Source organism: Vanellus vanellus, assembly GCF_965231255.1.
Source record: "Vanellus vanellus genome assembly, chromosome: 21".
Lineage (NCBI taxonomy): Eukaryota > Metazoa > Chordata > Aves > Charadriiformes > Charadriidae > Vanellus > Vanellus vanellus.
In genome coordinates, this window is record NC_138926.1 from 6,916,357 (window position 1) to 6,943,657 (window position 27,301).

Here is a 27,301-nt window from a genome sequence, read left to right on the forward strand (position 1 = left end):
ACACTTCAAGAGATCACTTGCATCACAAGAATAAGGAATGTGTTTTGGAAAAGAGAGAAGGGTGGTCCCAAGCATCCTTCTTCACAGCGCTGTCTCTTCTGCGTGGGAGGAGATGTTGTTTATCACTGAAAATGCAGAAAGGCAGCTAAATGAAAAGTTGAGTGCCCAGCATTTTCTTTAAACTGTGCTTGCCTAGCTGTGGTTTGGTGAAGAGATACCTAGAGTTATCCACAGCAAGTTGAATACCACACAACTTTACTTGGAATCAAGAAGGTACAGAATTTGCCCATAAGCATGGATTCTTAAGCAATGAGTTGTCTTTGATTTTGAACTCATCTCATGGGACAAATTTTCATCTTCTGTGCATTCCACAGAGGACGTTCCAGCTTCTCCCATATAAGCTTGTAATTTTCTATGCCATGTAGTACAGAGAGCATCACTATATATGTTTGCTGAGAAGAAACACAGCAAAGGAGACTTCGGAGCAGTGCTGACATCCTGGGATAGTGGATAACTTGGTTTTTGCTAGGGCTTTCTGATACATGTCTTGTTCATGAGACACGATCAGATCAATGTTTGTCTCACAGTTATAAGGACTCAGTGACCTTCATAGGAGCTTGGAGCTAACTCCTGTGGCAAGGTCTCTGCACTGTTGCATTTGTCGGTGCAGCTAAGTGTAACGGGCATTTGGATGACAACTGAGATTCATATTGATTTGAATATGCTCAGGGCAAAATCCCATGTGCTGCTGGATATGGGCTTGCTTTAGCTGAAATCCATTGTGAAAGTTACTTTGCAGGAAGTTGGAGGTACTTGCAATTGCCACGGCTTTAAGAAAAGAGTAGGAAGGGAATTCGTATTTACCAAATAAGCACATGATCTGGTTACATAAAGGACTACTTTCTGCAAAATGCTTGATGTTAGTACTGAGATGTACAAAACTGAAAATATGTTTACAAATATAAGATTCCCCCCACTGAAATGAACAGGCACCATTCCTGCACTCCCCAACTGTTTCAGGCTGTAGATGGACCACACAGCATAGTTTTGCACTTTTTGCTTTTTTAACGATGTTTGTCCCTACCTGAACACATTGGTGCTAAATGGACATGTGGAGTCTGAGGCACAAGTTCTGCAGCAAGTGGTAGATTTTAAGGCAAAGTCAGTGGCCATGAAGTACTGACAGCAGCAGCATGGCCTCTGGAATTTTGTCAGTACAGAGCTAGTCTGAGTTGCTTACGTGAATTGAGTCCAGCTGTTAATACTGAAGTCACGAATATGCTTAGAGGTTTGCATTCAGAGCTGTACAGCTTCTTGCTAGCGATCTTTGTATGTTTGTAGCTGTGTATATGTGAACAACACTGCAAAGTTAAGCCATTAAGATTTATCTGTCCTGTCTGATGTGTTATCTCAGCTGTTTCATACATTGGTTTATGTATTCTCAAGGCAAATACGTTCAGCTTTGAGAAAAGCAGCACATTTTGCTTTGTCTGCATTTACTCTGTTTTCAATTATTCCAGTAATGGAGCAGCTCCTTAAAACTGGAGGTTTATTTGATTGTATCCCATTGGACTGAGAAAGAAGTGGGAGTGCCACGTAAAGAACCAAGTACATTGAATGTTGGGAAGCTGGACATTGGCACTGAAGAAAAGAAAATATTTAGGAGATTATCATGTGTTTGGGGCTATTTGGATGCAGCTCTGTATTCTGTCTCAGTCTGATCTTAACTAGTGAGTGTCTCAGTCCCATGTGAAAAACAGAAATAACAGCATTTCACAAGCTTCTGGGGATGCTTGGAATCTAAAAAATGAGTGACTCTGAAGTGATTTTGAGTCTACAATAATGAGGCCTTGTAATTGATAAAATTTTAATTTTCTGTGCGGCAATTTTCAAGCATGTCTAGACAAAGTCATTATGAATAAGAATTTGATTAAATATATGGTTTGTTTGAGCAGTTCTGGTATCTGGCCCTGTGTATAATGAGTAATCTTCTTTACTTTGTTGGATCATGTTCAACCTTTCAACAAAGCTTTTGTCCATAGATCTCAGTCAAGCACAGGACTTCTAAACACAGGAGTACTTACTGCAATAAGACAAGAGCTGCTGGTCACTGCAGTCAGTCCTCAGTGTTACGATTTAAACAGCCAAGGGAATCTTTAAAGCTTTATAGCCCTGTCTAGGCTTCTTCAATCCTTAGTTCAGAGTTACTTAGTGGTCTTAAGCAATCTTGAAGTTTGCCATGTAAGTCCCAGTCATTTCTCAGCTAAACACCCCTATTTAATAGCCTGCAGTATTGTGGCAAGGAAAGATTGCTGTTCATCTCCTTTCGCTGGTTGAATGTTTTCATTAAGAGTATTTCCTTTTAGAATGCCTTGTGTATGCTGTGATGGACAGAAATGTGATCTGGTAGTGAAGCCAGTCTTCTGCTGGATGAATTTTGCCTGAAGGCATACAAGATGTCATGCAGAGCTAAAAGAAAGTTGCAGGTTGAGGCAATCTTGTCACTGTGAAATGCTTACTGAAGCCAGAACTCTTCAGAATACATTGTTAAAAGCACAAAGAATTATGTCTGCTTTGTCTGGTTTTACACTAGGAAATTCCAGGGATTTGCTAAACTCCAGGTTTTGGATCCATCTGGTTTTTGGGTTTGTTTTTCTTCTTCAGTCAGAGACCAGGTAATGGAGGGAGAATGACCAAGCAAATAAAGCATGCCAAGCAAGCAGGAACAAAAATATTACTCACCTATTGCTCTGCAGGTGAGTATTTCCAGCTCTGGGAGAGCAACATTTTGCTGCTAAACAGGTCTGTCTATGAAGCATCAGAAATGACTCGCTCTTAACTGGGTTCTCAATTGCATGGAAATAATAAAATAGGAAAAGGATGCAAAGCCAATTTGCATAAGCCACCAGGAAACAAGGGTGTGCCAAAGCCTTTGGCAGAAGGTGTTTTATGTGGGACTGAAACAACAACAGAAATGAGTGTACGACGTGGCCATGAGTGTGCTCTGCCAATGTAAATATGCAAGAAGATGTTTCCAGATCCGTGTGCTATTGCTGTCTATTGCAAACATGGAAATATTTCAGTCAGTTGCCACAGCTGCTTCTCTCACTTTCTGAATGCTATAGGTGAGGTTGATGTGTACGATGGCTCTGTTCTGTCTGCAGTATCAGAGTGTCTGCCAATCTCGTACTGTTCTTCCAGCAGACACTGGTGCAAGATGACACCCTGAAAGACATAATGCCCTAAAAAAAAAAAAAAAAAAAAAAAAAAATCTTCTGCCGGCTTTGAAAGTGACACCCAGTTAGCAACCACTTCTGAAAAGCAAAATCCTGGCATAGGAGAGTGGTCATTGCTGGGTGCTTGCAATGCCCAGGGTTTCTAATGCAGTAATTAGTCATCTTTAATCAAGCAATTGTGTGTCTATCCACTTTTACTCTTATATCCTTGGTCTCTTTTCTTTTTTTTTTTTTCTTTGGCAGGCACTAAGCATCTTTTAGGCATTGAAAAACAGGAAATTAGAGGGAAAAGTTCAAGCCAGATGTTGGAGCTTAGTTGTGTAAACATTTAAAGCCATATTTTGGCAACTAAGTGTATGCCTTGGTCTTTTGAGCTGATGGCTTATTGAACTCAGGCAAAGTCAGCTGCGTGTGCTCAGCATCTCTGGAAGTTATTAGAAGGCGAGGTAATTTTATAATCTCTTTGACGTCTCCGTTTAGTGGAGCATCAGCTTGTAGTAGTCTGTAGGTTGACATTGACCACAAGAGGGCATGTGTGTTCTACAGTTTGTGTCATTCAGCTGATGGCTCACGCACCTATCAATCATTTAAAAGGGTGGTTGTCTGACTAACTCGAGTCATCAGTTAGTCATTGCCAGAACTTCTTAAGGGGATAAATAGAACAGTAACAGCATGGTTATTATCCATAGCAGACTAAGGCAGCAGCGTCATCTCAAAATGTCTTTCCTTAGAGGAATCTCATGAACTGCAAGTGCAGTGAAGCACAAGCATTAACTTTTCATGGAGGTCTTCAGTTCCCTTTTCAGAACAGTCATTGCTGTTTGACAGGTAAAAAATTTAACCAACTTTCCACAAGTATAAGGCAGCTTTATGTTTAAGACATGTATACAAAGGGAAAGCAAGAGACAGAAGTTTACTTCTTGCGGTCTTCCACACAGTTTTTGTGGCCACACTCTGTTTAGAGCTGTGTTTGTATCCACTGCAGTCTGTGTTCATAAAAGGTCTGTGACTATTGCTGAACGTGCAGATGATTCAACAGACACGTGTGGTTTTGTACCATCAGCTTTTGGACATGCCTTGTTTAAGTCAGTGGAACTGAGCAAAGCTTCCAGGGGTGATTCCTGGTATCCAAATGTCAGAAGGTACCAGTCTTCCAGTGTGAGATGAGACAGGGGAGAGGAGGCGATCAGAGAGGAGCAGGCATGAACTGAGAGAAGAAAGATGGCTGTAGAGTTGAAATAAGCGTGGCATTTTTTAAATGAAAGCAAGCTGATGTGTAAGCGCAAACATAAAGCAGACTAGGTGGACTTAGTACTGGAAAGGAAATTAAGCATAAAAGGCCTTAACTTTTTTCATACTTCCATTGTAAACTCTGCAGGGCCTCTAACCATTTTACACCAAAGGATCTAACAAAGCTTCCAAATCTGTCTTTCCAGGTGTGTAGGGAATAGAATAGAATAGAATAGAATAGAATAGAATAGAATAGAATAGAATAGAATAGAATAGAATAGAATAGAATAATATGGTTCAGCTGGAAGGGATCTACAACAATCGCCTTGTCCAACTGCCTGACTACTTCAGGGATAAAAGAGAATGTTAAGGGTAACGTCTAAATGCCTCTTAGACAGGCCTGGGGCATCGACCACCTCTCTAGGAAGCCCATTTGAATGTTTGACCATCCTCTCGGTAAAGAAATGCTTCTTCATGTCTAGTCTGAACCTCCCCTGGCACAGCTTTGAACCATTGCCATGTATCCTGTCACCAGATCCCAGGGAGAAGAGCTCAGCACCTCCCTCTCCACATCCCCTCCTCAGGAAGCTGTAGAGACCCATGGGGTTCCCCCTCAGCCTCCTTCTCTCCAAACTAGATGAACCTGAAGACCTCAGCCACTCCTTGTAGGACATTCACTCCAACCCTTTCACCAGCTTTATTGCCTTCCTCTGGATGCATTCAGGGACCTTCACATCCTCCTTAAATGGTGGGGCCAGACCTGCACATGGTATTGAAGGTGAGTATTGCATAAGGGTGGTCGGGATTTTGGAGGCTGACGTACTGAGAACAGGCATCTTTCTGATGCGGAATGTCTTGGCCCACTGGAAAGGCTGCTCACTGCTAGGGAGAGGGTATTTCTGTCAGGAAAATATGCAGAGTACAACCAGAGACTCTGAGCCCGGGACTGCGGAGGTGCTTTTTGGGGGCTGGAGAGACACCTGGGGGTCCCTCGTTGCTTCCCTCCTCCTGCTCAGGAGCAGCTCCCGGTGGCCCCAGCCCCTCTCCCACAGCCACGCTGCGCGCGCAGGGGCGAGGGGCGACGGAGCGGGAGGGGGAGCTTTTCCCCGGCCGCGGTGCGGAGGCGGAGCTGGGGAGGACATCCCCGCAACGACGCGGAGGGGCCCAGAGCAGCGCACGCCGGCCCGGGTTCGGCCCGGATCGGATCGGATCGGTCGTGCCGCGGGGGCCGCCGGGGAGCGGAGAGGCGGGAACCCGGAGCGGCTGCCTCGCCGCGGTGGCTGCGGTTACCATGGCGAGGCCCCGCCCCCGCTGACGCGCGCTGTGACGCGCGGTTGGTGGAGGAGGGCGGAGGGGGCGGGGCGGCGCGGCTCCAGGGCGCCGCAGACACAGTCGAGCCGCCGCCGGAGCCGTCGCTGCCGCCGCCCCCCGCGCCCAGCATGGTAATGGCCGAGCCCCGGCGGCCCCCCCCGCTGCTGCCCCGCGGGCTCGCGCCTGTCCGCGTCGGCTTCTACGACATCGAAGGCACGCTGGGCAAAGGCAACTTCGCCGTGGTCAAGCTGGCGCGGCACCGCATCACGCGCAGCGAGGTGAGGCGCGGCGCAGCGAAGGGGGCCGCGGTCGCCCCCTGCCCCGGCCTAGCCCAGCCGCGCCGCCGGGCCCCTCTCGCCGGCCTTGGGCCTCGCCCGGCCGGGCGCTGGGCGGCAGGGCTCGGGAGCTCTCGGGGTCTGGAGGTGTTCGCGGGGCGGGGGGGCGGCGGCCGTAGGGCTGCTGCAGGCTTTGGGGGGAGCTGGCCGTCGGGGCTCCCGTCAGCGGGGCGGGGGGGGGGGGGGTCGGCTGGCGCTGGGGTTACCGGGCCCCACTCTAGGCTGTGGAGCCGGAGGGCGGGCAGTTGGTCTCGGGGCTCTACTGGGGAGCTGGGGGGTTCCTGGGGGGTGGCCTGGGTCGCTCGGTGGGGGCGTGCAGCAGCACCCTTGCAGGCTGCTTGCTCCTTTTGTCCCCTCCGGCTCTGGAGCCTCCTGCTGTAGGGGAGGCGGGGGATATTTTATTTACTTGAGGTGTTCGGCTGCGGGTAGGCTTTGAAGAAGGAGCCCTAGCCGCCGTTCTTGTTGGTTTTCTCGCTTCCATCTTCCTGGCAAGGGCAGTGCTGATGCCTCCTGGTCAGGCTGTAGCGGGCTGCCCCTGTGGCTCAGGCCACGGCCGGCGTGTTGCTGTCACCGTGAGGATGCTTGGGTTGGGAGGGTGCAGGGGGCGGGCAGCTGTTGGCTTAGTTCGTGAGTGCAGCCATCATATAGTGATAACTTTCTGTTAATAGGGAAGGTTCAAATCTTGTGTTGTGCCTTCTTTAATGCCCTGAATATTTTATGGTTTCCTGACCTGGCCAATACTTGCAGATGAGCAGTCCTTCTACTTCGGTAATCTGTTTTAGCAAGGGAACTTCAGTGTGCGTCTCCTGAATTCTTCAATACATCATTCTGCTAGGTAACCAAATTCAACCATTTTTAGTCTCTTTGTTTAACTGCCCCCTATTCCCCCATGTATGTTACCCGGTGATTACTAGCCTGTAAATTGTTAATATCTTATACTTTACCTAAAACAAAACCAATTGTAAGTCTGTGTGGCTAAAATGTAGTCATGTTAACTTTTTAAAAACAGGTATCTGGTGAGAATAATGGCTTTGAAAGATCAGCTTGCTCTTATATTTTCTTCTTAGGTAGTTTTAGGCACTGCACCTAGAGGTAAGATTTCCGTAAGGCTCCGTTATGGTTGCTTTCATTGTTTACTGAAGAAGAGCATACTGTGCTGCTCTGTATCAGACAAAATAAATAAAATACCATCTGTAGTACAAGGTAAAAAACTGAAAAAACCTACAATTATTCAGTTACTGTGGTCTTGTGTGGTAAAATCATTCCTTACAGGAATGTAAAATGCCCTTAGTTTGGACAACAGTTAAGGAAAACAAACCGGCAGTTCTAACATTGTTCTGGCTGTGCAGTGATAGATGAGCTTTGCATCCTAAATATTGAAAGAAACTTCTCTTGTTGTCTTATTTCTCAGGTTTCATAATAAACTTAATTACTTCTAAATCCTTACTTGCTATTACTGAAGAGCCAAGCAAGGACCTTGCAATGTTAGTGTTCTGTTCCTAAGTTTGATGCCATATGCCAAACTTCTGAACGCTTCTCTTGAGTACAGTCAGTTGTCGTTTACTTCTTAGTTCTCATTCCTTTGGCAGACTTTGTGATGGGGATGAAAACTTTTATCTTTATTTTCATTTGTCATTTTAGAAAGTGTATTTGTTTATTATTGTTCAAAATAACAAAGGTTACAGAAAATGTAAGAGCTTAACCCCAAGTTGGGTGTGATTTTTCCATCTATGTCTTAAGAAATTGCTGAATCTGACTGTATTCTAATATAGTCTTGAATCTTTTCAACCAGCTTTCCTTTTCTGAGGAGCCTTGTGTCCAGTCTGAAGCCTTTTTATCTTCTGTGTGATTTTTACAGCAGATCTGCCTGTGTTGGAGACTTGTCTCATGGTCTTTCATTTTTCAGTACAGCTACACTGACTTTCTGCAGGAAGAGACGCAAGACCGTTTATCTGGAACTTAATTGCTGAGTTAGTTGCTGGAAGTATTTACGTGGTCTTTGACGAAGAGGAACCTTATTAAGATCACTTCTCGTGGTGTCAGGGGAAATTAATTCTAGCCAGATACTACTTTGAATAAGCATTTCAAGTTTGGACCACCTCACTTGATCTAGTGTTAGTTCACTATGCACATAAAGTGGAAGTCCTGCTTGTTAATGTTTCTAGATGTAAGGTCGTATACATTTTATTTATGTTGCTTAAATTTCTTGAGTTGCTAATTTCTCACATTCATCTGTGCCTTTATTAAACTTCCCGTGGAAGAATATTCAGTGTATTAGGTTCTTAGGAAAGGCTGCACCTGTGTACCATCGGGACTGTACTGCAGGAATATCTGCACTGTGTTGCTGTTGAGACTTGCGCAGAAAGCGCTTTTAAAAAGGACTATTTCATTGTCTTTCTCCTGAATCTCCCTATTTGAACCCTTTAGGTTCAGAACCAGTATGTTGTTGGGCTTTTTTAGCATCGGTACTTTGAAATTGTATTTTATATGACACTTGCCTATAAAAATATTTGCCTGCTTTATTACATAATACTGACTAGCTAATAACTGTCAAATAAAAAAAGGGTCAGATCTTACTACCTTGAAACGTCAGCACTTATAGATTATGTACAGAATCCAACCTTCTTAAGGAAAACCTACATATCAGACTATAAAATTGTAATTGGAACTGAAAATAGTAAATATAGTTGCCATAAATTGTTAGCAAAGTATAGGTGAAAATAAAATGAAATCAGGCATGAAGCAGAAGATCCGCATAAGGCAAGGTAGTAGATGGTGTATGCAAACAAACTCAGAAATCATAACTTGAATCCTATATTAATGCCACGCTAAAATTGCATGACAAAACAGTCAATGAGGAGGAAGTTTGGAGTGAGTCTAGAGGGCCACAAAGATGCTCTGAGGGCTGGAGCCCCCGTGCTGCAAGGACAGGCTGAGCGAGTTGAGGTTCAGCCTGGAGAAGAGAAGCCCCTTCCAGGCCCTAAAGAGGTTCCAGGAGAGCTGGGGAGGGAGTCTTGACCAGGGAAGGAAGCAATGGGACGAGGGGGAATGGTTTTACACTGGAAGAGGGGAGATTTAGATGAGATATCAGGAAGAAATTCTTTACTGTGAGGGTGGTAAGATACTGGCACAGGTTGCCCAGAGAAGTTGGGGATGCCTCATCCCTGGAGAGGTATTCAAAGCCAGGTTGGACAGGGCTTTGAGCAACCTGGTCTAGTGGGAGGTGTCCCTGCCCAGGGCAGGGGGGCTGGAACGAGATGATCTTTAAGGTCCCTTCCAACTCTAACTATTCTATGATTATGAGTGTGAAAGTTAAGAAAAATGGGCGGGTTGATATGTATTTGTGGTAATGGAGATAGTGCATGAATGACCCTCGCTAATGACAGTCCACAGAGGGTGATCCAGAGCGGGGGCTACATGGTTTAACGTGACCTTTGCTTTGCTTGTTGTTTGTGTGTTGTTTGCCATTTAAGTTGATGACATGTGCTTTCCTGCCATGCTAATTTATCCTGTTGCTGAGAAATCCTGTGATCTCAGGGTAACTTTTGTTAATGAGGCATACACAAATAAGCAGAATTTTTCCTCAGAAGAGGAGGCTAAGAAAAGAGAACAAAAGTAATTGGAAGCATAAATCTCAAGATGGATGTTTGTGTCTAGTGAAATATGATGACATATGAAACAGTAATGAAAAGGTCTCAGCATAGATGAAGGTACTACTTGGAAAAAAGTAATGCACTTTAAGGATGAAGGAAAGCCTTTGTGAATAGGCTGTATGTGAGAGAGTCATGTTCCCCACCCACCCCCAAAACTCTGTAACTAATATCCCCTAAGGTTTAGTCATCTGCGGAAGAATACTAGCCATTGCTCCTCAGCTGAAAATGGAACCCTGCTGACTACTATGTCCTTATGGTTCACAGTTATGCTTTTAGCTGTCTGGTATGTTACAGTTGCTTTGCACTTTTCTCTGAAAATTACCAGCTCCTGATACGAGACGTTATACCAGTTTACATGCAAGTGTCTGATTGAACATGCTTAGGTACGTGCAAAGATAGAAGCAGAGACAGCAGCTCCTTGTGCTACGTAGCACACAGTTCGAGTTAGTGGAGTAATTCAGTGGGAAAATGACACTATTGCCAAAAAAAATCCCCCAAATGCAGGGTGCTCATTTAACTGTTTGCGGCTGTAGGCTCTCTAGATCTGTTGCAAGTGGGAGAGGAGGAACACATCTGGAGGCAGAGAGTGGAAGCTCACAGGTAGATCAGGTTGAGCATAATGTGCTGCACCCTAAGGGAGGTTAATGCTTTTATAAATCTGTGACATCTAAACACTTTGCTGTTGCAAATTGGAGTTGCTCTAGATTGCAGAAAGTCGTGTTTGTTAATTTTCATGCAGTTTATCTATTTTGGGGATCTATTGGATTAACAAACTGAATTTCTGTGAGCTGCATGGAACCTTAATTCTTGCACTGATGTGGACAAACCTCTTTTTGTATGTTAACATGTTAGGCCATTTTGGGGGTCTGTGTTGTGGTTTGGGTTTTGTGGGTTTTTTTGAAAGACTAGTCAGAGAATTAAATGAATAATACAAAAACCAATGAAAATTGGAAGCTGGAGTAGCTGAAGAGTAGAAGAGTTTTCCACTTTTGACAAGCATTTCACCTTCACTGCTTGACAGTTTCGATTCCCAGATGTCAGATGAGGACTGAGCAAACTCCAGTTCTCTCTAGGCCTTTAGTAAGAGAGGGAAGGAAATGTGTGCTATTCCTAATATCTTTTAATTTAACCAAATCATGCAAGTTGCAAAGATATTTTGGAATATAAGTCTTTAAGCAGCAAAAACTGGTTATAGGGGAAGGAAGATAAGGGAAGGAAAAGGATTCCCTTTTTTTTATTTTTGTAATTTGAAGTATGTACTAATGCTATATATTGATGTTTGGTTGGGATTTTTTGGTTTATTGTCTTTTATCTTCCGTAGAAGTGATAACTATTAAATAAATAAAAAAGCCAAAACTAGAGTTGCAAAATTTGTGTAATTGTCCTTAATTTGACATGTGTCAAATTAGAGTCAGTTTGCTTGTGCTGTCGCAATGATTGACCATACTAGAGAAATGAGAATTCATTTCTGTGTGCAGTCAGTCTCTCTGCACTGTCTTCAAAAGATTGAAGCGATGTTCCAACATCTCTGCAAGATGCTAGTAGTTGTTAGCAACCTGTATATTCAGGAACAAAACACACTTTTCAAATAGGAAACTGTTCCCCATCTTGAAGCAGCTTCTCCACCTCTAAGAATTACTTCCCTTTTTCCTGCCATCATGACACAGCTGAGATTATGGACAAAAGTGAGCTGTTGCTGTTGAATGCCCTGTTCCTTCTCACATTGTTATGAAGAAGTTGCTGGGTTTTAAGTATTTCCAAGTGTTTTTTTTTCCTAAATGTTCTATGGCCCTGGCAGGATGCATGAAAACTGAAGATTCAGAATAGACTGAGATATCTAATCTGCATTTGATTGTAGAAGCAGTGGTGCCAGCTGCTACTATGCTGCTTCTCCTAAAGAAGCCTGCCACTGTGTGCACATGTATAATATACACATTGAGAGGTGTACAAGGATTGCAAATAGCAAAATTTTTTCCTTTAAGTAGGCACACGCTTTTACTCTGTGTTCAAAAACAACCACTTAATATTAGCAAATAACTCCACATTGTGAGACAAAATATGGTTTGATGTAATGTGGTGGGGTTTTTTAAACTAAAAACCCATTTAAACTGGAAATACAGCTTGTTCTTCATTAGTTTGCATCTCAAATAAGATAATTAGTAGAGAGCTGTGCTTAGAATTATTTCAGATATCTGAGAGACCGAACTAATGTGGTTACACAACACACACTTTTATGAATATATTAGTGATAGCTGTCAACTGAATGATCTAACTAAAGAAGTCTTGTTTGGTTTGGTTTTTTTTTTTTAACAGATTACGGATGTAGCTGCACAAAATGCATCTCTTAAAATGATGACAGAGGTAGCGAGTAGCCTGCTGAGACAGCAGCTCATTCTGTAGTACTCCCAAACTGTTTTCCAATGTTTGCAAAGTCGCATATAACATAAATTTTCCAGCTCCACAGGAGTTCGGTATTAACTGACTTAATAAAGAGCATTTTATTAATGCTGTCATTACTATCCATCAATCTCTTAATAAAAACATTTTTGTGGAAGTATTCATCCAAGTCCTTGGTGTGTTGTTGTACCTGAATGCCCAGTGTGTAAACAAAACAGATCTTTTCAGGCTCAAAAGCTATAAATGCAGAATATTTTCATCAGTGATACATGCTAGTGTTACAATTTTGAGAGTAGGTGGGTGATTGTATATACAATATAGAATGTTACTGTGTGCTTCTGTGGAGCATTAACCTTCTGTGATTTGTTCTGAATCTATGATCACTTTTTACTTGTGGTACGGGGAAGTAAGGAACTGTTTCAAAACTATTGAAAGAGGATTTTTCTGTAGCTATTCTGCTTCAAGAAGTGTGTGACCTGAAGACTTGTTTTCTTGCTCGCACACTTTCAGAAGCAGAATTTGGTTTCAGTCTTTCAGTGATCTTTGGGAATTGTAGTTCTAAGTGTGTGCAGCAAGGAGATAGGATAGCAAAGTTCTGGAAAAGGAAGAAAGTAGGAAACATTGGAACATGAAGCACTGTTCTTGGACAGAAAGTGTAGTGAAGGTTGTAGCAGGATTTGTAGCTGTGCTTCCGTAATTTATATGACCCATTCTTTTTTTTTTTTTTTAAATGCTTCTTTCCTCTAATGAAATTTTACTGGTTGTTGCTCAGGAAGTAAGATCTGTTCAAGGATTTTAACCATGTAAAGGTTAAAAATATATTCTGCATGTTTTTATTTTATATAGAATTACTTAATTTTTAATAACTGAAGGCTTATTAGCCTTGGAAAACAAAACTACAGTAGGCACTGATTATTAGGAAATTGAAGTGGAAATTGAAGTATTTGATCTTTAAAACTGAAGAAGGACAAATGAGTTATCTAGATTTTTCTAGGGAAGTGGATACTTCTGTTATCTAGGAAAACAAAAGTTAAAAACTGATATTTTTTGTTGTTGTTGGAGCTCTTGGCAGATGTTAGAAGCTAGGAACTGCAGTATTCAGAATAATGCCTGCTATCTCTGGATAAAGTTGGCAACACAGATACTTTTAGGTAGGTTTGGAAGCGGTAACAGGCTGTATTTGAAATATTTGTTCTTTAAGTAAAAGGAATACTCAATATTAAGAGCAAACTCTGGAAGTGCCAAACTATACTGGAAAAAACACCGAGTCAGTGTACTTGTAAGGCTAGATTTTTCACTAGGATAAGGAGATGGGAGCCAAGCTTCGTTGGAAAAATAGCACTAGCAAGCCATACAGTTGCAGAATTCTCCCCCTCCCCACTAGGAAGGGGTGAGAAGTATAGAAGAAGGAAGTATAAATATTTGTGCTAATCAAACTGATGATAGTGTGACGGATAGATAAACAAAGGTTAGACATGAGCCCAGAGAGCAGGCTGTGGCTGGGTTTTTTGGTTTGTTTCGGGTTTGTGGGGTTTTGGTTTGTTTGTTGTGTTTTGGTTTGGTTGTTTGTTTTTGTTTTTTTGGTTTGTTTGTTGTTTTTTTTTTTAAAATTGTCCAAACCCCCCCTTATTTATTGCTTTGCTGCAGTTACACTTATTTGGGTGTTTTTTTTCCCTTTTCTATGCCTGACCTAACCTCTTTTCTTCGAAGTCCTGTATAGCTTTGCTTTTATTAGTTTTTCTGTACTGCACACGTTCCCTATGTGCAAGAAGAGTAAATGGGAAAAAGTTACTGGGTTTTTTTTTTTTGCTTGTATTTGAAGAGAGCTTAGTAAAACACCTAACTATATGGGGAGAAAATGCACAGTGAATGTAAGGTGAAATTAAATGAACCAGAGCCAGGGAAAGGAGGCAGTCTTAAAAGTTACAAGTGATGCAAGCTTTACCTAAAGCTTCTATACTGCGTTGTCTACGTGAAGAAAGAAGTTTCTGTAAATACCTCAAGCTACTCAGAGGCTGATGCGGTCTGTGTAAATTGCTATTCTAATTAGATTGCCATTAAACTTTAAATACAAAAAAAATGCAGCAGGATTTTTTTTTTTGCATTACTCTGGATCGATGAAGGAGGCATTTAGACCTTCCTGAACACCTGATCTCTCCAAGATTGGAGGTACCTTGTTGCTTGACTGAATGATGTATTACCATTTTGTGATGGGGACATTAAGACAGCTACAGATTAATCTTTTCCTTGGTTTGCAAATAAGAAACAGGCTCCATTCCTCTTAAATCTGGAGGTCACAGAAATATTGGGTATAAGCTGGGATAGATGTGGAGAATGAAGAAGAAACCAGCTTGTGTCTCTGCTCAATTCCAGAGAGACAGTGTAAAATAAATTAGAGGAACTGGAGAAAAGTGACACATGGGTTGTTTTTAATAAATGTTGCCTGATGTATGTTTAAGAATTTGGTCTGGCTTTAGTGGTTTGGTTTGATTACTTTGACATTTTATAACTTTGCAGTGAAGTGATTTCTTCTTAGGCTAGTAAACTGTGCCTGCAAAAATAAACAATAACCAGAAGTCATTTTATTAGGTGTGATCTTAAATTAGGCCGTGGAGACTTAAAGGTATGGGTTTTGTGTGGTGTTTTTTCTTAGGCTGCATGAATGATTCCTGTGCTGCCACATGGCATATAATCAGACCAAGTAAGGAAGCAGCTTGCTGTTCTGCCTTTATAACCAAGCGAAAGGGGACCTGCTGAGAGAATGAGCAATTGCTGTAGGGAGTAGTCAAAGGGAGTGCAAATCTGGCAAAACCAAGTGGGAAGTATGCATTTGGAAAGTCCGGTTCCACGCGTGTTACTGTTCGTCTTTGGCTGCCCCAGATTCCTTGCATGTGTGAAGCCAGGCCTTTATTATCAAGTTTTATGCGTATACCAAATGTAAGACAGAAAATTAATATTGTAATTCGAAGGAATGGTAATAGGGTGAGGGTAAGCAAAAGGAGCAGAAGAAGGTAATACGTATGTTTTATTTGCATGGTTAAAGATAACGTCTTCATAGTCAAAAGAGAGAAACTTTCAAAGGGAGATCTGTAATCTTTTAAGACCCTCTTGATCATTGCTGTTCCTGTATGTTGCTCAGTGGGAATGTAATGTAATACGAAAGAGGGCAGAATAGATGCATTATGGATATTGCTGTAAATACAAATAGCTAGCAGAAGACAACAGGGGCAAGCATGTTTTGAAAAGATCAGGCATCAGGATCCCCTAAATTGCTATATGTTATACTAGGATGGAAGAACATTGCAGATTGCTGGGGAGGAGGGCAGCAGTGCGGAGTGGTTGAATACTGTTCTAGGTGCCATTTCTTCCCAAAGTGTCCACTGTTCTGTTTTGAAGAGGGAGCTCATGATTAATGGTGAAAATGTTGTGGGATGTGAACCGTTTTTCTTGTTTTCTGTCTAATGGCTGTATATATCATTATTCTTATAAACATGTATTGTTTTTTGATATATCTATTTCAGTGAGTTCTACATTAATCAGACATCGTTTTTTTTTAAAAAAAAAAAAAGCCACACCTGTCTTTTGTAAAAAGTTTTAAATTTGTTTGTTTGCTTTGGAAAATAGTCTTGTTCTGCTTCAGCTACGTAAGACTGCATCCTGCATCTTAAAAAAGCTTTTCACTGATTACAAGGCTAGATCTGTTTATTCTCTCATAGCAGAATCTTATTGTTCTGGTGGTTGGGGAAGACAGGTGACTTCTGAAGAGGTTATCAAGCAAAAGCATACTGAAAGGAAGTCAATAAATAGTTAATTCAGAATTCAGGTGCATCCATAATCAGCCTTACTGGAGATAATGAAGTTCACCTCCTGTGGATTTTTGTCTCCTGTGTAGCAGCTGACTCTTATAGTTCAATAGTTTATGAAATGCATTTGCAATTGGAGGCATTTGTGCGACTTGCATTGTTTGCTCATGCTTCAGCATTAATAATGTGATATGCAGGGTCAATAAACACCATTTATATATTCAATATTCTTTAGTATTGTTATCCTTTGCATGATTTTTTATAGTAGCTATATTTTTCTTTCTTATTGGTTTAAATTATTTTTTTTAAATGTCTTCTGTTTGAAATTTTTAGTCTCCTTGGCACGTGTAGTTCTCTGTAATTCACTTTGCCAGGTATTGGCTAAAAGCAAGGTCTATAGGACCAAGATCTGTTTTCTAAACTAATTGAGATCTGTCTACAAGGTTTGAGTTACAAACATGGTTAAATAGGGTTTTTTCCCTGAACTGATGAATTGCAGATTCCTTATGTAGTAGCATATTAATTACAGTTAAAACAACTTAACAGTTAAAATAACAGTTGAAACTACATGGATCCACCATGTTTTGATAATTTGTGTTGAGCCAACAGTCTTTCTTTTAACATATCCTATTGCATTTGTGGGGTTGAAATTGGCTAGCTTGACTCCAGAAATTGATAAGATTAGGCTTTTTAAGAAGATTTTTGTCTTACACGGAGGGTCCTCAATTGTTCCCACCTGCTACTGATATAAGAGCATTCTGCACCTCGGCTTATTGGAGCACTGGCCTGTTCTGCGTTTCCTGTTTCTTGTAAAACTTTTTTTCTGACATGCTGATGTAGGTGGTATTCCTGCAGCCACTTAGTAGGACTACTGACATGTTTAATGTTGTGCTGCTGTATTTATAAGTGTGGGGTGTATATTTCTGAGCTAGAAGAAAGCCCCCAGTTATCTGGGCTTGTGTTACTCCCTTTATAATGAGGATAAACTACTGAGGGAAATATTGGGGAGTTTTAATCTCACTTTTGCTGTTTGTCTGCAGGTGGCAATAAAAATCATTGATAAGTCTCAGCTGGATGCTGTGAATCTGGAGAAGATTTACCGAGAAGTGCAGATAATGAAAATGCTTGATCACCCACACATTATAAAGCTCTACCAGGTATGGTTAGTGTTGTGGGGGTTTTTTGTTTTTGTTTTTTTTTTTACCTTCTCTCCTCTCTCTTGTTCCTGTATGAAGAGTTTGCTCTTCACCAGTGACTTCTGGCAGATCACTAGTCTGTGACAAACTCTGCTTTTCTGGAATTGATTTGCTTTGGATAAGTGTTTAACGTTCTTGAAAGTACATCAGTTGTGGCCTTTTTTGTTCTATGGTAATCCATTTAAAATACACAGAACATTGTAACAGAACATCATGTTACATGGAGCACCTCTCCTCTGAGGACAGGCTGAGAGAGTTGGGGTTGTTCAGCCTGGAGAAGGCTCTGGGGAGACCTTATTGCGGTCTTCTAGACCCTAAAGGGGGCCTGCAGGAGAGCTGGGAAGGGACTGTTTACAAGGGCATGTAGTGATAGGATGAGAGGGAATGGCTTCAAACTGGAAGAAGGTAGATTTAGATTAGATAGTAGGAAGAAATTTTTCCCTGTGAGGGTGTAAGACACTGGCCTAGGTTGCCCAGAGAAGTTGTGGAAGTGCCATCGCTGGAGGTGTTCAAGGCCAGGCTGCTTTGAGCAACCTAGTCTAGTGGGAGGTGTCCCTGCCCATGGCAGGGGGGTTGGAACTCGATGATCTTCAAGGTTCCTTCCAACCTAAACCATTCTGTGATTCTGTTAGTGGAAGAGCTGAATTGGAAATACCTGGTGATGAGACTTTGCTGTCTGTTAGTAGACAAGGTACTATGTAACCTAGAGCAGGGTAGGAATATTCAGCATAATGTGTGAGTACTAGCTGGGACGATCTACGTGGATATAGTGGGTTTCTTTATTCAAGTCTTGGCTCAAGTGCAGATGGAGGAGTACTTGCAGCCTTTTTTTCTTATCCGAAGATGATAAGATACGTAAATCCAGATTCTGCAGGTGTGCTTGTAATGTAAATGCACACACCAAGCAAGAGCTTCCTAAACACTTTATCTTGAAGTGCATTTACTAGGGAATGGAAAACTAGTTCTTTGGATTTATTTTTTTGGAATCTTGCATTTCACTTCTGTTGTGGATATGGAGAATTTTATATTTATCCTGAAGTGTATTACGTATGTTGTGGACTTAAATGCATCCCTTTATAACATAAGGATGATGAATTATGGCACAGCAATGTGTATTTACATAAGAGATAAACCTGCATTTGTGAAATGCATACAATTGCAGACAATTAAAACTTTAGAAGGCTTTTACTTGTGACTTGTTATAGTGCACGTAGTTTGCACAGTAAAATATAGGTTTGTTTTACATTGTTTTTCTGCTTCATTTTCTCTTCCTGCTAGCATATGGTAAAATGTTTGAGGCTGCTGGCATTTCTGCTTCGGTTAGGTCTTGCTTTTAAGGCTTTCCTGAGAATATTCCCTTCGGGGTCTGTTAGTGTTCTGTTTAACAAATTACATAGTTCTTCTGAGATGCTCTCTTGCTTGTTTCAAATAAACCTAGCTCAGCAAACAAATGAAGATTTGTGCATGCTAAAACCAAACTTTGAATTAAAGTTCATCTGGCTAAGTCTATAAAGGCAATGTGAGCACAAGGAGCTGGACCTATGGTGTTGGAGTTCTTTTACTGAATAATGATGAAGATCCTGGTTTAGACTTGTTTAACTTTAATTTCATCTTACAGGAAAGAGACTGGCACTTCCTTTTAAAAATATTGATTCACCAAGTAGAGGTGTACCTTAAGGAGTTAAATTTCTAACTAGCTTGAGTAATGTCTACCACAGTTCCTTCTGAATGAATGACAAAACACAAAATTGGTAAACTAGAGAGGAATTGTGGTAGGGAGGAGAGTCTGAGAACAGTTTAAGTCAAGAATAGTTAATTTAAGTCTGGAGATCAGCAAGGTCACTTGAAGAGGAGGGTAATTGTTATGTAGTGCTTACCCCTTCACTATTAAGGGATTGGACTGTTAGAAATGCATTTGGTAGATAGGTGAGTTTATTTTTACAATAGCCTTCAATGAAATTGTCTCACTAGTTTGCTTGTATAATGTGCCCATCACTGTACTATGTCCACACTACAAGTTTCTGAATTGTCTCATGTCAAGGAACTACTGAGGACTATCAAAGTTAGGTAATGAAGCTAGCAGTCTTGGCTTCATTAGGAATGGTGCCATGTATATGTAATCCACAGGCTGTTGCAGCTTTCTGTCTCCAAACGTTGGTTTAAAACAGTGTTTCCAAACTGTTTTGCCTTCCAGATACAGACATTTAAGTCATAACACGCTCAGCTGTTGTAGAGTTAACCAAGGGTGCAGGAGAGACTGAAGAACTGCCATCTTGCTCTGTCTGTTGGCTTGTCAGTCTTTTGGTACTTCTGCTGTTGTTATAACTATGTATCTTTCAGGGTTTGCCTTTTTTGTTATTTAAAAAATTCTCTAAAAAGAATTTATTTGAGCAGTCTTTTAGTACTTTCAAGCCTGTGCGTAAATAAAATGCAAAAAATCAAATTCAAGGTAGTCTAGTCCGCAGACATCTCAGGCTGAACTATTTTACTGTGGTAATTGAAACAGGTACAAAATGTGTTGTGTGTTGAAATTATTGAGTTGTACTGAAGGGAAGTCCTAAATAACTTTTTTGTTTTGAAGTAGAGGATTTTTCACTTTCAGTGTATCTTTAGATTATGCTATTTGTACAATACATTCCTGAGTAGCATTTAAGCAATTGAGGAATAGATCATTAGGAAGAACACTGCAAGATAACTGACAGGGCTGCCTTTTCCCAACTTATATCATGGAAGTATTGAATTTTGAATTGTTAGGTGAAGTCTTTCTGTTCAAGGCCATGAACAACTGTGCATGGAAAAATTCTGAAGTCTTCCCCTTGCCCTCTTTCTTTTTTCCTGTTTGTCTACCTCTATTCTTTCCAGCATCCCGTGTTTTTGAATTGTGAGTAGTCTGTTCTTGTAATAGGAAGGCTGGAACTTAGCAGAAGAGAAAGTAGAAGTTTGATACGTTGTTTTTTTTTACTTCCCCTCACCAGAGAAAATATTGAGGATGTGATAGTTCTGTAGCTGTACTGTCTGATTGTGCAATAGGATACTGTGATGTGGTGCTTCTACCTGAATTTTGCCAGCTTTTAACACTCATGCCCATCTGTGTTTTTTTTTCTTTTTTTTTTTTTTTTCCCTTTCTATAACTAGAGAACTTGGTAACAGAGGTCAGTGTTATCCCCAGTCTTTCTCAAGCACCAGCCATCAGCGTGTTAGAAAAGTTGAGCAAGGGAGTTACTTTAGGCTGATCCCTTAAAGGAAAGTTGTTAAACTAGCTGCTGACAATACTATCATTTTGTGTTAGTCACTTGTGGCTGAGAATCCTATCTACCTGCTCCTCTGTACACTGGCTTTATGAAGTATTTAAAGCTTATCCTTGTGCTTAGCATGCAAATGCTCCCCTTGAAATTGTTGAGGTAACTTGAAAAAACAAAGTGAAAGACGGTGATAACTGTATGTGCAAGGCAAAGACCTTCACATCTTTACCAGGAGAGAACGGTGACAATAAGTATCCATTTGGGTGTGTGTTTGCATTTTGCTCTTCCCTCAAACAATCTCATGTGCAATTTCTCCATCAACAGGTGATGGAGACCAAAAGCATGTTGTACCTTGTGACAGAATTTGCCAAAAATGGAGAAATTTTCGGTAAGCAAGAGAATATTTTCATGTTCAACATATTAATGTTAACTTCTGAAGTTTGTCAATTGTAGTTATCTTGCCCAAGGATCCCTTTACTGTAGTATGTCAATAAATGTGTGGTAACTGTCACTGTTTCTCATTTTAGAACTAAGAACTTTAGGGAAAACTATTACAGTGTACACTAGCATAAGAAAAAAGTTTAAAATTACTGAATTCCTTTAGCAGAAGACATAGCTTGTTAAACAGAACAGTGCAGGCTTAAACTGTCATCTGAGCAACGTAATTACCAGGTTTTCAGCATTGAGTTGAGATGAAAAAAAAAAAATTGAAATGTTTAGCCTGATAATGAACAGTGGCCCCATACGGTATTTCAGGTAAACTGAATAATGTGTTTATCCTACAGTTATGTACTGATTTATCAGACATAATTTTTAATACGTTTTCAGGAAGAACATGGTGGGCAGGAGGGGGTGTCAGGGTGACTTGGAGTAACATTCATAATAAAAATTTTAGTTTGTCTGTGTTGACCTGCGTGGTCAAATTAACATTAATTCTTGTTGTCTCAAACTCATCACTCAAGCAGGACTTCAGTGTTAAATTTATATGAAATACAGTAAATTTTTTTTCAGTTGTAATACTTTGCAGTGCAACTTGTTTGCTTTGTAATGCTCAGCTTGGACTACAATAGAGATGTCATTTTATTTCTTTGGAAAAAGTTGTTACTTAAATCAGTGCAGGACAATTGTAGTATATAAATATTCTGAGCAGATAGCTCTTCACACTTGCTCAGTCTTCCTTTAGTGTACATGATTGTTCGAAGTGCAGAACAGTAGAGAACGTTCTTTGTTTTTAAGGACCAGAAGAATCAAGGAAGCTTGCTAAACTTTTACATAATCAGCAGCTGAAGATTTTAAAGGGAATTTCTGAAGTGGCTGCACATCAGTCTTTACTATTCCCAAGGGCTATGGACTGAATAGTAAAAGTGATATCATGCTTCTGAGGCTTGCATTCTAGTATTGAAGGCGATTCCCTTCTTGATTGTGGTAACTGGCACAATAAAAACATCTTGTACGTATATGTAATGCAGACTTGCTTATGGCAGCCAGGTTGTAGCCTTTGAACTCTCCTCCCGTGTAGCTTGAATACCTGTCATAACTCTAAAAAGTCTGGCTTATGGCATTTGTTATGCCATTATTGATTATCTCTAAGGCATTTTGTCTTCTGTGATTGTACTGTGCATGTGTCCCAAGTTATTGTTTGGGATTTTTCTAAGATACTGAGGCCAGGGTAGCAGTGAAGTCCTCTCAAGGAGGGACAGGCTGATTATTTTTTTTTTTTTTCTCCCAGAACTAGCTATATATAGCAGTGATCCTTTTTTAGGCTGTAAAGAGGAAACATATGAAATGTGACACTAAGTAGTTAAACGGACTACATTTTGACCCGTATTAGTGCCTTTAACTTGATAGCGCATGTTTGGGATCAAAGTAAATACGCTTTTTTCAGCTCCTGCATGTGTGACAGAAAATTTGGGTGAGTCTGTGTTCTTCTGACCAAAGATAAGCTTGGTATTCATAAATTTGTTTGAAATGGTTCACAACCTGCAGAATAGCAAGACAATGTTCTAATAAGGCTAGGATGATAAAATACCGGGAATGTTACTCCCATTTCTGTATGCAGCGTGTTAGCATAGGTATGTTTTGGGGTCTGGTAATCTTTGAATATCTTGTGCATTCCTCAGGAATGTGGGTTCGGTTGTTTTGGTTTGGTTATTGTGTTGTGTTTTTTCTCTGAAGGAACAGCATGATTTGCTTTACGCTGATTACCATCTGGAAACACTGAATAAGAAGAAAAGGGACTCTGTTTTTCTCACCTTCTATGCTGCTGTTCTCAAACCAGTGCTAATCTTGAAGTCCAGCCATGAGTTGCAGGCTGGCCTACAACTCTGTTTGTTTGTTTGTTTTTTCCTTCTGAAATCTTTCCATTCATCTTATTACTTGCCTTGGGAGCTGCAACATTGGAGGTTGTTTATCTTCCAAGATTTGTATGCAGGCTTGTGTAAGTAATTAGCATAAGCCAAAATCTATCTTAAAAATTACATTTGTTACCTACATCAGGTTAAACTTGTGTATTTTGTGTAGTTTTAGGGTTTCATATATGAAACATTCTCAGTACTCGGTGAGTATTCTATAACTATTAATTTGCATTTACATGACCAGAAGGTTTTTTTGCTGCTGCTTTATGTGATTAAAGTGAGGAGGTCGTAAGGAAAAACAGATTAACAGAAGGCAGAAATTATAAAACTTCAGTCGCTAAAGATTCTAGAAGTAACTTGGATGGTGACTTTTTGCCTTCTTATTTGTCTTGGCTTTAATGTGTATCATTTTCTGTAAAACTGTGACTTAAACTCTTAGTTCATTCTGAAGAAGCAAAGCCTCCTGGGCTCCAAGACTTTCCCTGTTTGCAGATCCTTTAATGTATGTTTCAGGCACAGTTTAGCTAATTCTCATAGACCTTCTTTTCTCATTAAAATAATTAAGGAATCTTTCTGGGTCCATTATTAGAGACTTACTATTTCTGTACAGTTTTTTTGTAAATTAATCGTTTTTCTGATTTTTTTTTTGAATGATTTATCAGAGTGGCTTTTGTAATTAAGGATGGGCTATTCTGCCATTGAATGTGTCACTGTTATATATGTTTTTGGAGTAGGAAGCAGAAATGAGGTAATAGTAGAAATGTGTTAGATTTTCAGAGGGGGGAAGAAAGTCTCTTCTGTTGTTTCTGCAGGCTCACAGACAGAAATTGCACTATAGCAGTAAGTGCTAGGTGAAGAGCAAGTGGTCACTGTCTAGCCATACGTACTAACAACTTTCGTTTAAGTTTGAATGGTACAAAGGACAGTGGGTTTATTTTCCATGAATGATTCTAGCATGTGCTAACAGAGTAAGAGGAGAAAGGAATAGTAAATCTCCAGAGGTCCCTTCCAACCCTGACCATTCTGTGATTCTGTGAAAAATAGCAGAGGAGCTGAAATATTCTCAAGGTAAAGAAAATCATTTTATCTGGAATATTTCATACATAGTTTCATACATACTGTTGCTTTGTTTAGGTATTGGACTGAGGTGTTAAAGTAACCACCTTTCTTGCTTAATAAAAGCTAATTTCATGGGGTTTATGCTTGATACCCAGGCATTTAGAGTTTTCACATGCATTTTCGTTGCAGTAACAAAACTGGAGTTGCTGAGAAAGTTGCTCTCTGAAACTGTCAGTCAACAACAGCTGGCAGAAAGAACTCCAAGGGCAATGGCATAGAAGTCAGCATGTAGAGGGCCCTGGTGACTGGAGTGCAGAAGAGGTGGAGCCTGGCTGATCTTTATTTTTTTACACTGGGGGGCGGGGGTATGGATTTCATGGAAACAGAACTCAAATATTCAAAGTCCCTTCTCATTGTCTGGGTTATCTCCCTCGCCTTGAAGTCCTTATCATTGGACTACTTGTTTAATACAGGATATCATGTCCAGGACAGCTGCAATATAAACTCGGAAATAGAGAAAAACAGGGTAGTACTTAAACAAAAAAAAAAAAGTAGAAAGAAGACTCGAACTATATCAGTTTTCGCTCCTTCATGTCCTGATCCTTCTTTGGGTTTATGGAATTTGCCATGTCAAGTCTAACAGTGTGTGAAATAAAGTCTCCTTTTATAACATTAGTTTTCAAACAGCACAAATAGCGGGATGCTCTTCTGGAGTCCTGTACCCAAGTGTCTTCAAAGTATCTAACACTTTGCTATGCATGATCCTGCTTTTGGGGGGATTTTACTTTGTTTTGTCTTGTAAAGTAAGACAGACAGAAACCTGTGGAACCTGCGATTTCTTTAGTTAATCAGTCTCCTTACAGCATTTAAGTATTGTGCTCCATTTTGTTCTTTGACTAACCTTTGATTGCACTTGAAGGGGGGGGCTTAAAAACAACAAAACAACTAAAAACGAGCTCTAGGTTTGTGGCAAGAGCACCTTATTTAAATTTTGACTCAAAAGCTAGTGAGGTGGGAGAAGTATAATAAGACAAACTTCAGTCAATTGGGGCTGATCTTCTTCTGTTCCCTCTGTAATCAGTGAGGAATGAGAGGCCTCTCAGGGGGCTGGTTCAGAGGTTTGACTCGCCCTCCAGAGGAGCCTCTTTTTTTCTCCTCTGGGTACAGGAGGCAGATTAGACTCCCTAAATTGAAATTAGCCTTTGTGATTGCTCTTCTGACTAACTATGCTATACAGTTATGTACAAAGTTTGTGAGAGTTTATGGAGGCCCCTTTTCTATCTTCCTCTAGAATAAGATACTTTAAAGAACATAGCATGCTTTTCAAGATGGTTGTTAGTCGTTGATAACTGGTAAATGTTCTCTTAATACCTTCTCAGGCTTTCAAGTTCACTGAGTAGCCTGGTATTAAACCTCATTGAGGTAGTTCATGGATAGGATCATTTTTAACCCCTGTACTAACATTCTTCACTGTCCTCATAGCTTCAGTGAAATTTTCTATACTCAACAGTAGTTTTGAATTTGACTTTTGCCAGTTAATGTCATTGCAGTAAATAATGTGTTTAGCCTAGACACTTCAAATGCTGTTAACGTTTTAGGCCTGTTTTTTAAAAAGGTCTTTAGACTTGGTAAAACATTCTAATCAAAAAGGTTTCAGTTGTGCTTAATATTTTGCAAATCTACAAAGATTTTAACTAGCTGTTTCTGCTATGTTTTTGGAAGTATCTTTACAGCCACCATCTTGTAACCTTCAGCATCGCTCACCAGAGGACTCAAACAGCTGACATGCGGCTTATCTGTTAGCTAAACTAACTACAGTGAACCTGTTCTGAAGGACTAATTCTCTAGCTTCTCATCAGTGACTGTTTGTTTAGATTACAAGAATCCAGACTGCGGAGTGGGAACCTGTCTGTTAAGCCCAAACCCAATGTAATTGTTCAGCAAGAGGAAAGGGGATATCCAAGCTTTAGGTTATGGCTGTTTCTACCCCCTCTTGCTTGCTATCTGACATACTACGCATGCATTTTACAAGCAGTAAACATGACCGAACTACCAGCTTGTGTCTAACTTAAGAATTGTAACTATTTAAAGGAATGTGCTGCTTCTGGCTGAAGTTTAGGAGCAGTTATTTTGATCTTGCCCTTCAATTTCCTCATGCAGCCTCCTGCTGTGTTTTAGCATGAAACTACCAAACAAGTGATAATAGCACAACTTCATCTAGAGCTCCAGTACAGCATTTGACACGACAGGGTGACTGTACCTATGTATGTACTTTTCTAGTACTTCCTTTTTCTACTTCATGCAAGAAATGTGAAGGAGAGAAAGCCAAAGGAGTAGTTAAGAGGGAAACGTTTCAACTGCCAGACATGGTGCCTGGGAAGAACTCCTTAACTGCATTTGCATACTCACTTTATCTTACATCCCATAGTTGACTTTCCTGATTGTTTAGGTGTCCCTTACAACCTTCAGTCTGTTTTGGAATTGGACAGTGGGTTGCAAGGACCTTGCTGCCTTTTAAAGAACCTACACAAAATAATGGGATACTGTCAGGCTATATTATCATGCTAATACTCCTACTCTCACAGAGGCATCTCTCTGCTTTACTGTGAAAAACCATAAGAGTATGCTGAGATTTTCAAAAGCGTTCACAATGGAAACAAAATGTTTATTTCTTAGTCTTGCCAAATGTCAGTCAAGCCATCCACCACCCCATTAAAAAAATTACTTTTGTGAAATTATAGTAATGTACAGAAATAAAAAAAATAAGCTCCTTTAGCCAGTCCTGTTTATGATTTATGCTCTGTCTCTCTTGTCCCAAAGGGTTCCTTGGGATTTAAGCCTGTCTTTGCAAGAGGCTCTTGTGTGCCCAAAGGTTGTATAGGAAAATAGATCAACCCAGACAGTATGGTGGGTCTCATCTACACATGCAAAATCAAACATCCCTGAGAAGTAGATCTCAAAGTAAATCTGATTGTGGAATAGCAAAGCACTGAACTTGCAGAGAGGCTGGTAAATATTTGGAGAAACATTTCTTACACGAAAGAGCATCTACATGTGAAAACACTCCTACATTAAATACGTACAGTAACTGGTCATGCAAAGTGTGCTATGGTTGTGCAAATGAAAAAGTAACAGTGCTATTACAGTTTTACTGACGCTTTTCTGAGTGTTTCTCTTGGAAACATGCAGTAACTGATAGACGGTTTAAGCAAAGTAACCTAAATTCTCTTCTGGATTTTGTTCTACTCATTAGGGAAGTCAAAGTAGTATTCTTCTCTCCTCAAACCAAATTTTGCTGAGAACAAAATTCCTTTCTTAACTAGTCCTTTGCAATATTGCAGTATCCCAGCTCAGTTGATATAGAAGACAGTCTTACAAGGTTTTTGGAGTATTTCAGCGCAAATACTAAGCTTTAAGGAGACATGTTTGATAGCATAAGCCTCTGCTTACAACGTCAGTTGCTCAACACCTTGCGCCTGTTTGAA

The 27,301-nt window shown here is 40.5% G+C and overlaps 1 protein-coding gene across 1 annotated transcript in view; it reads left to right on the top strand.

The window, feature by feature from the left end:
- Positions 1 to 5,905: 5,905 nt before the first annotated feature.
- The window catches only part of SIK2 (salt inducible kinase 2), a gene marked incomplete at its 5' end in the record, with an annotated part of 58,966 nt that continues 37,570 nt past the window's right edge, over positions 5,906 to 27,301 (top strand). The window contains 3 exons of the mRNA XM_082493839.1: positions 5,906 to 6,055; positions 17,006 to 17,122; positions 20,728 to 20,791. Coding sequence (XP_082349965.1) covers positions 5,906 to 6,055; positions 17,006 to 17,122; positions 20,728 to 20,791 — 331 coding nt within the window. The remainder of the gene's footprint in view (positions 6,056 to 17,005; positions 17,123 to 20,727; positions 20,792 to 27,301) is intronic.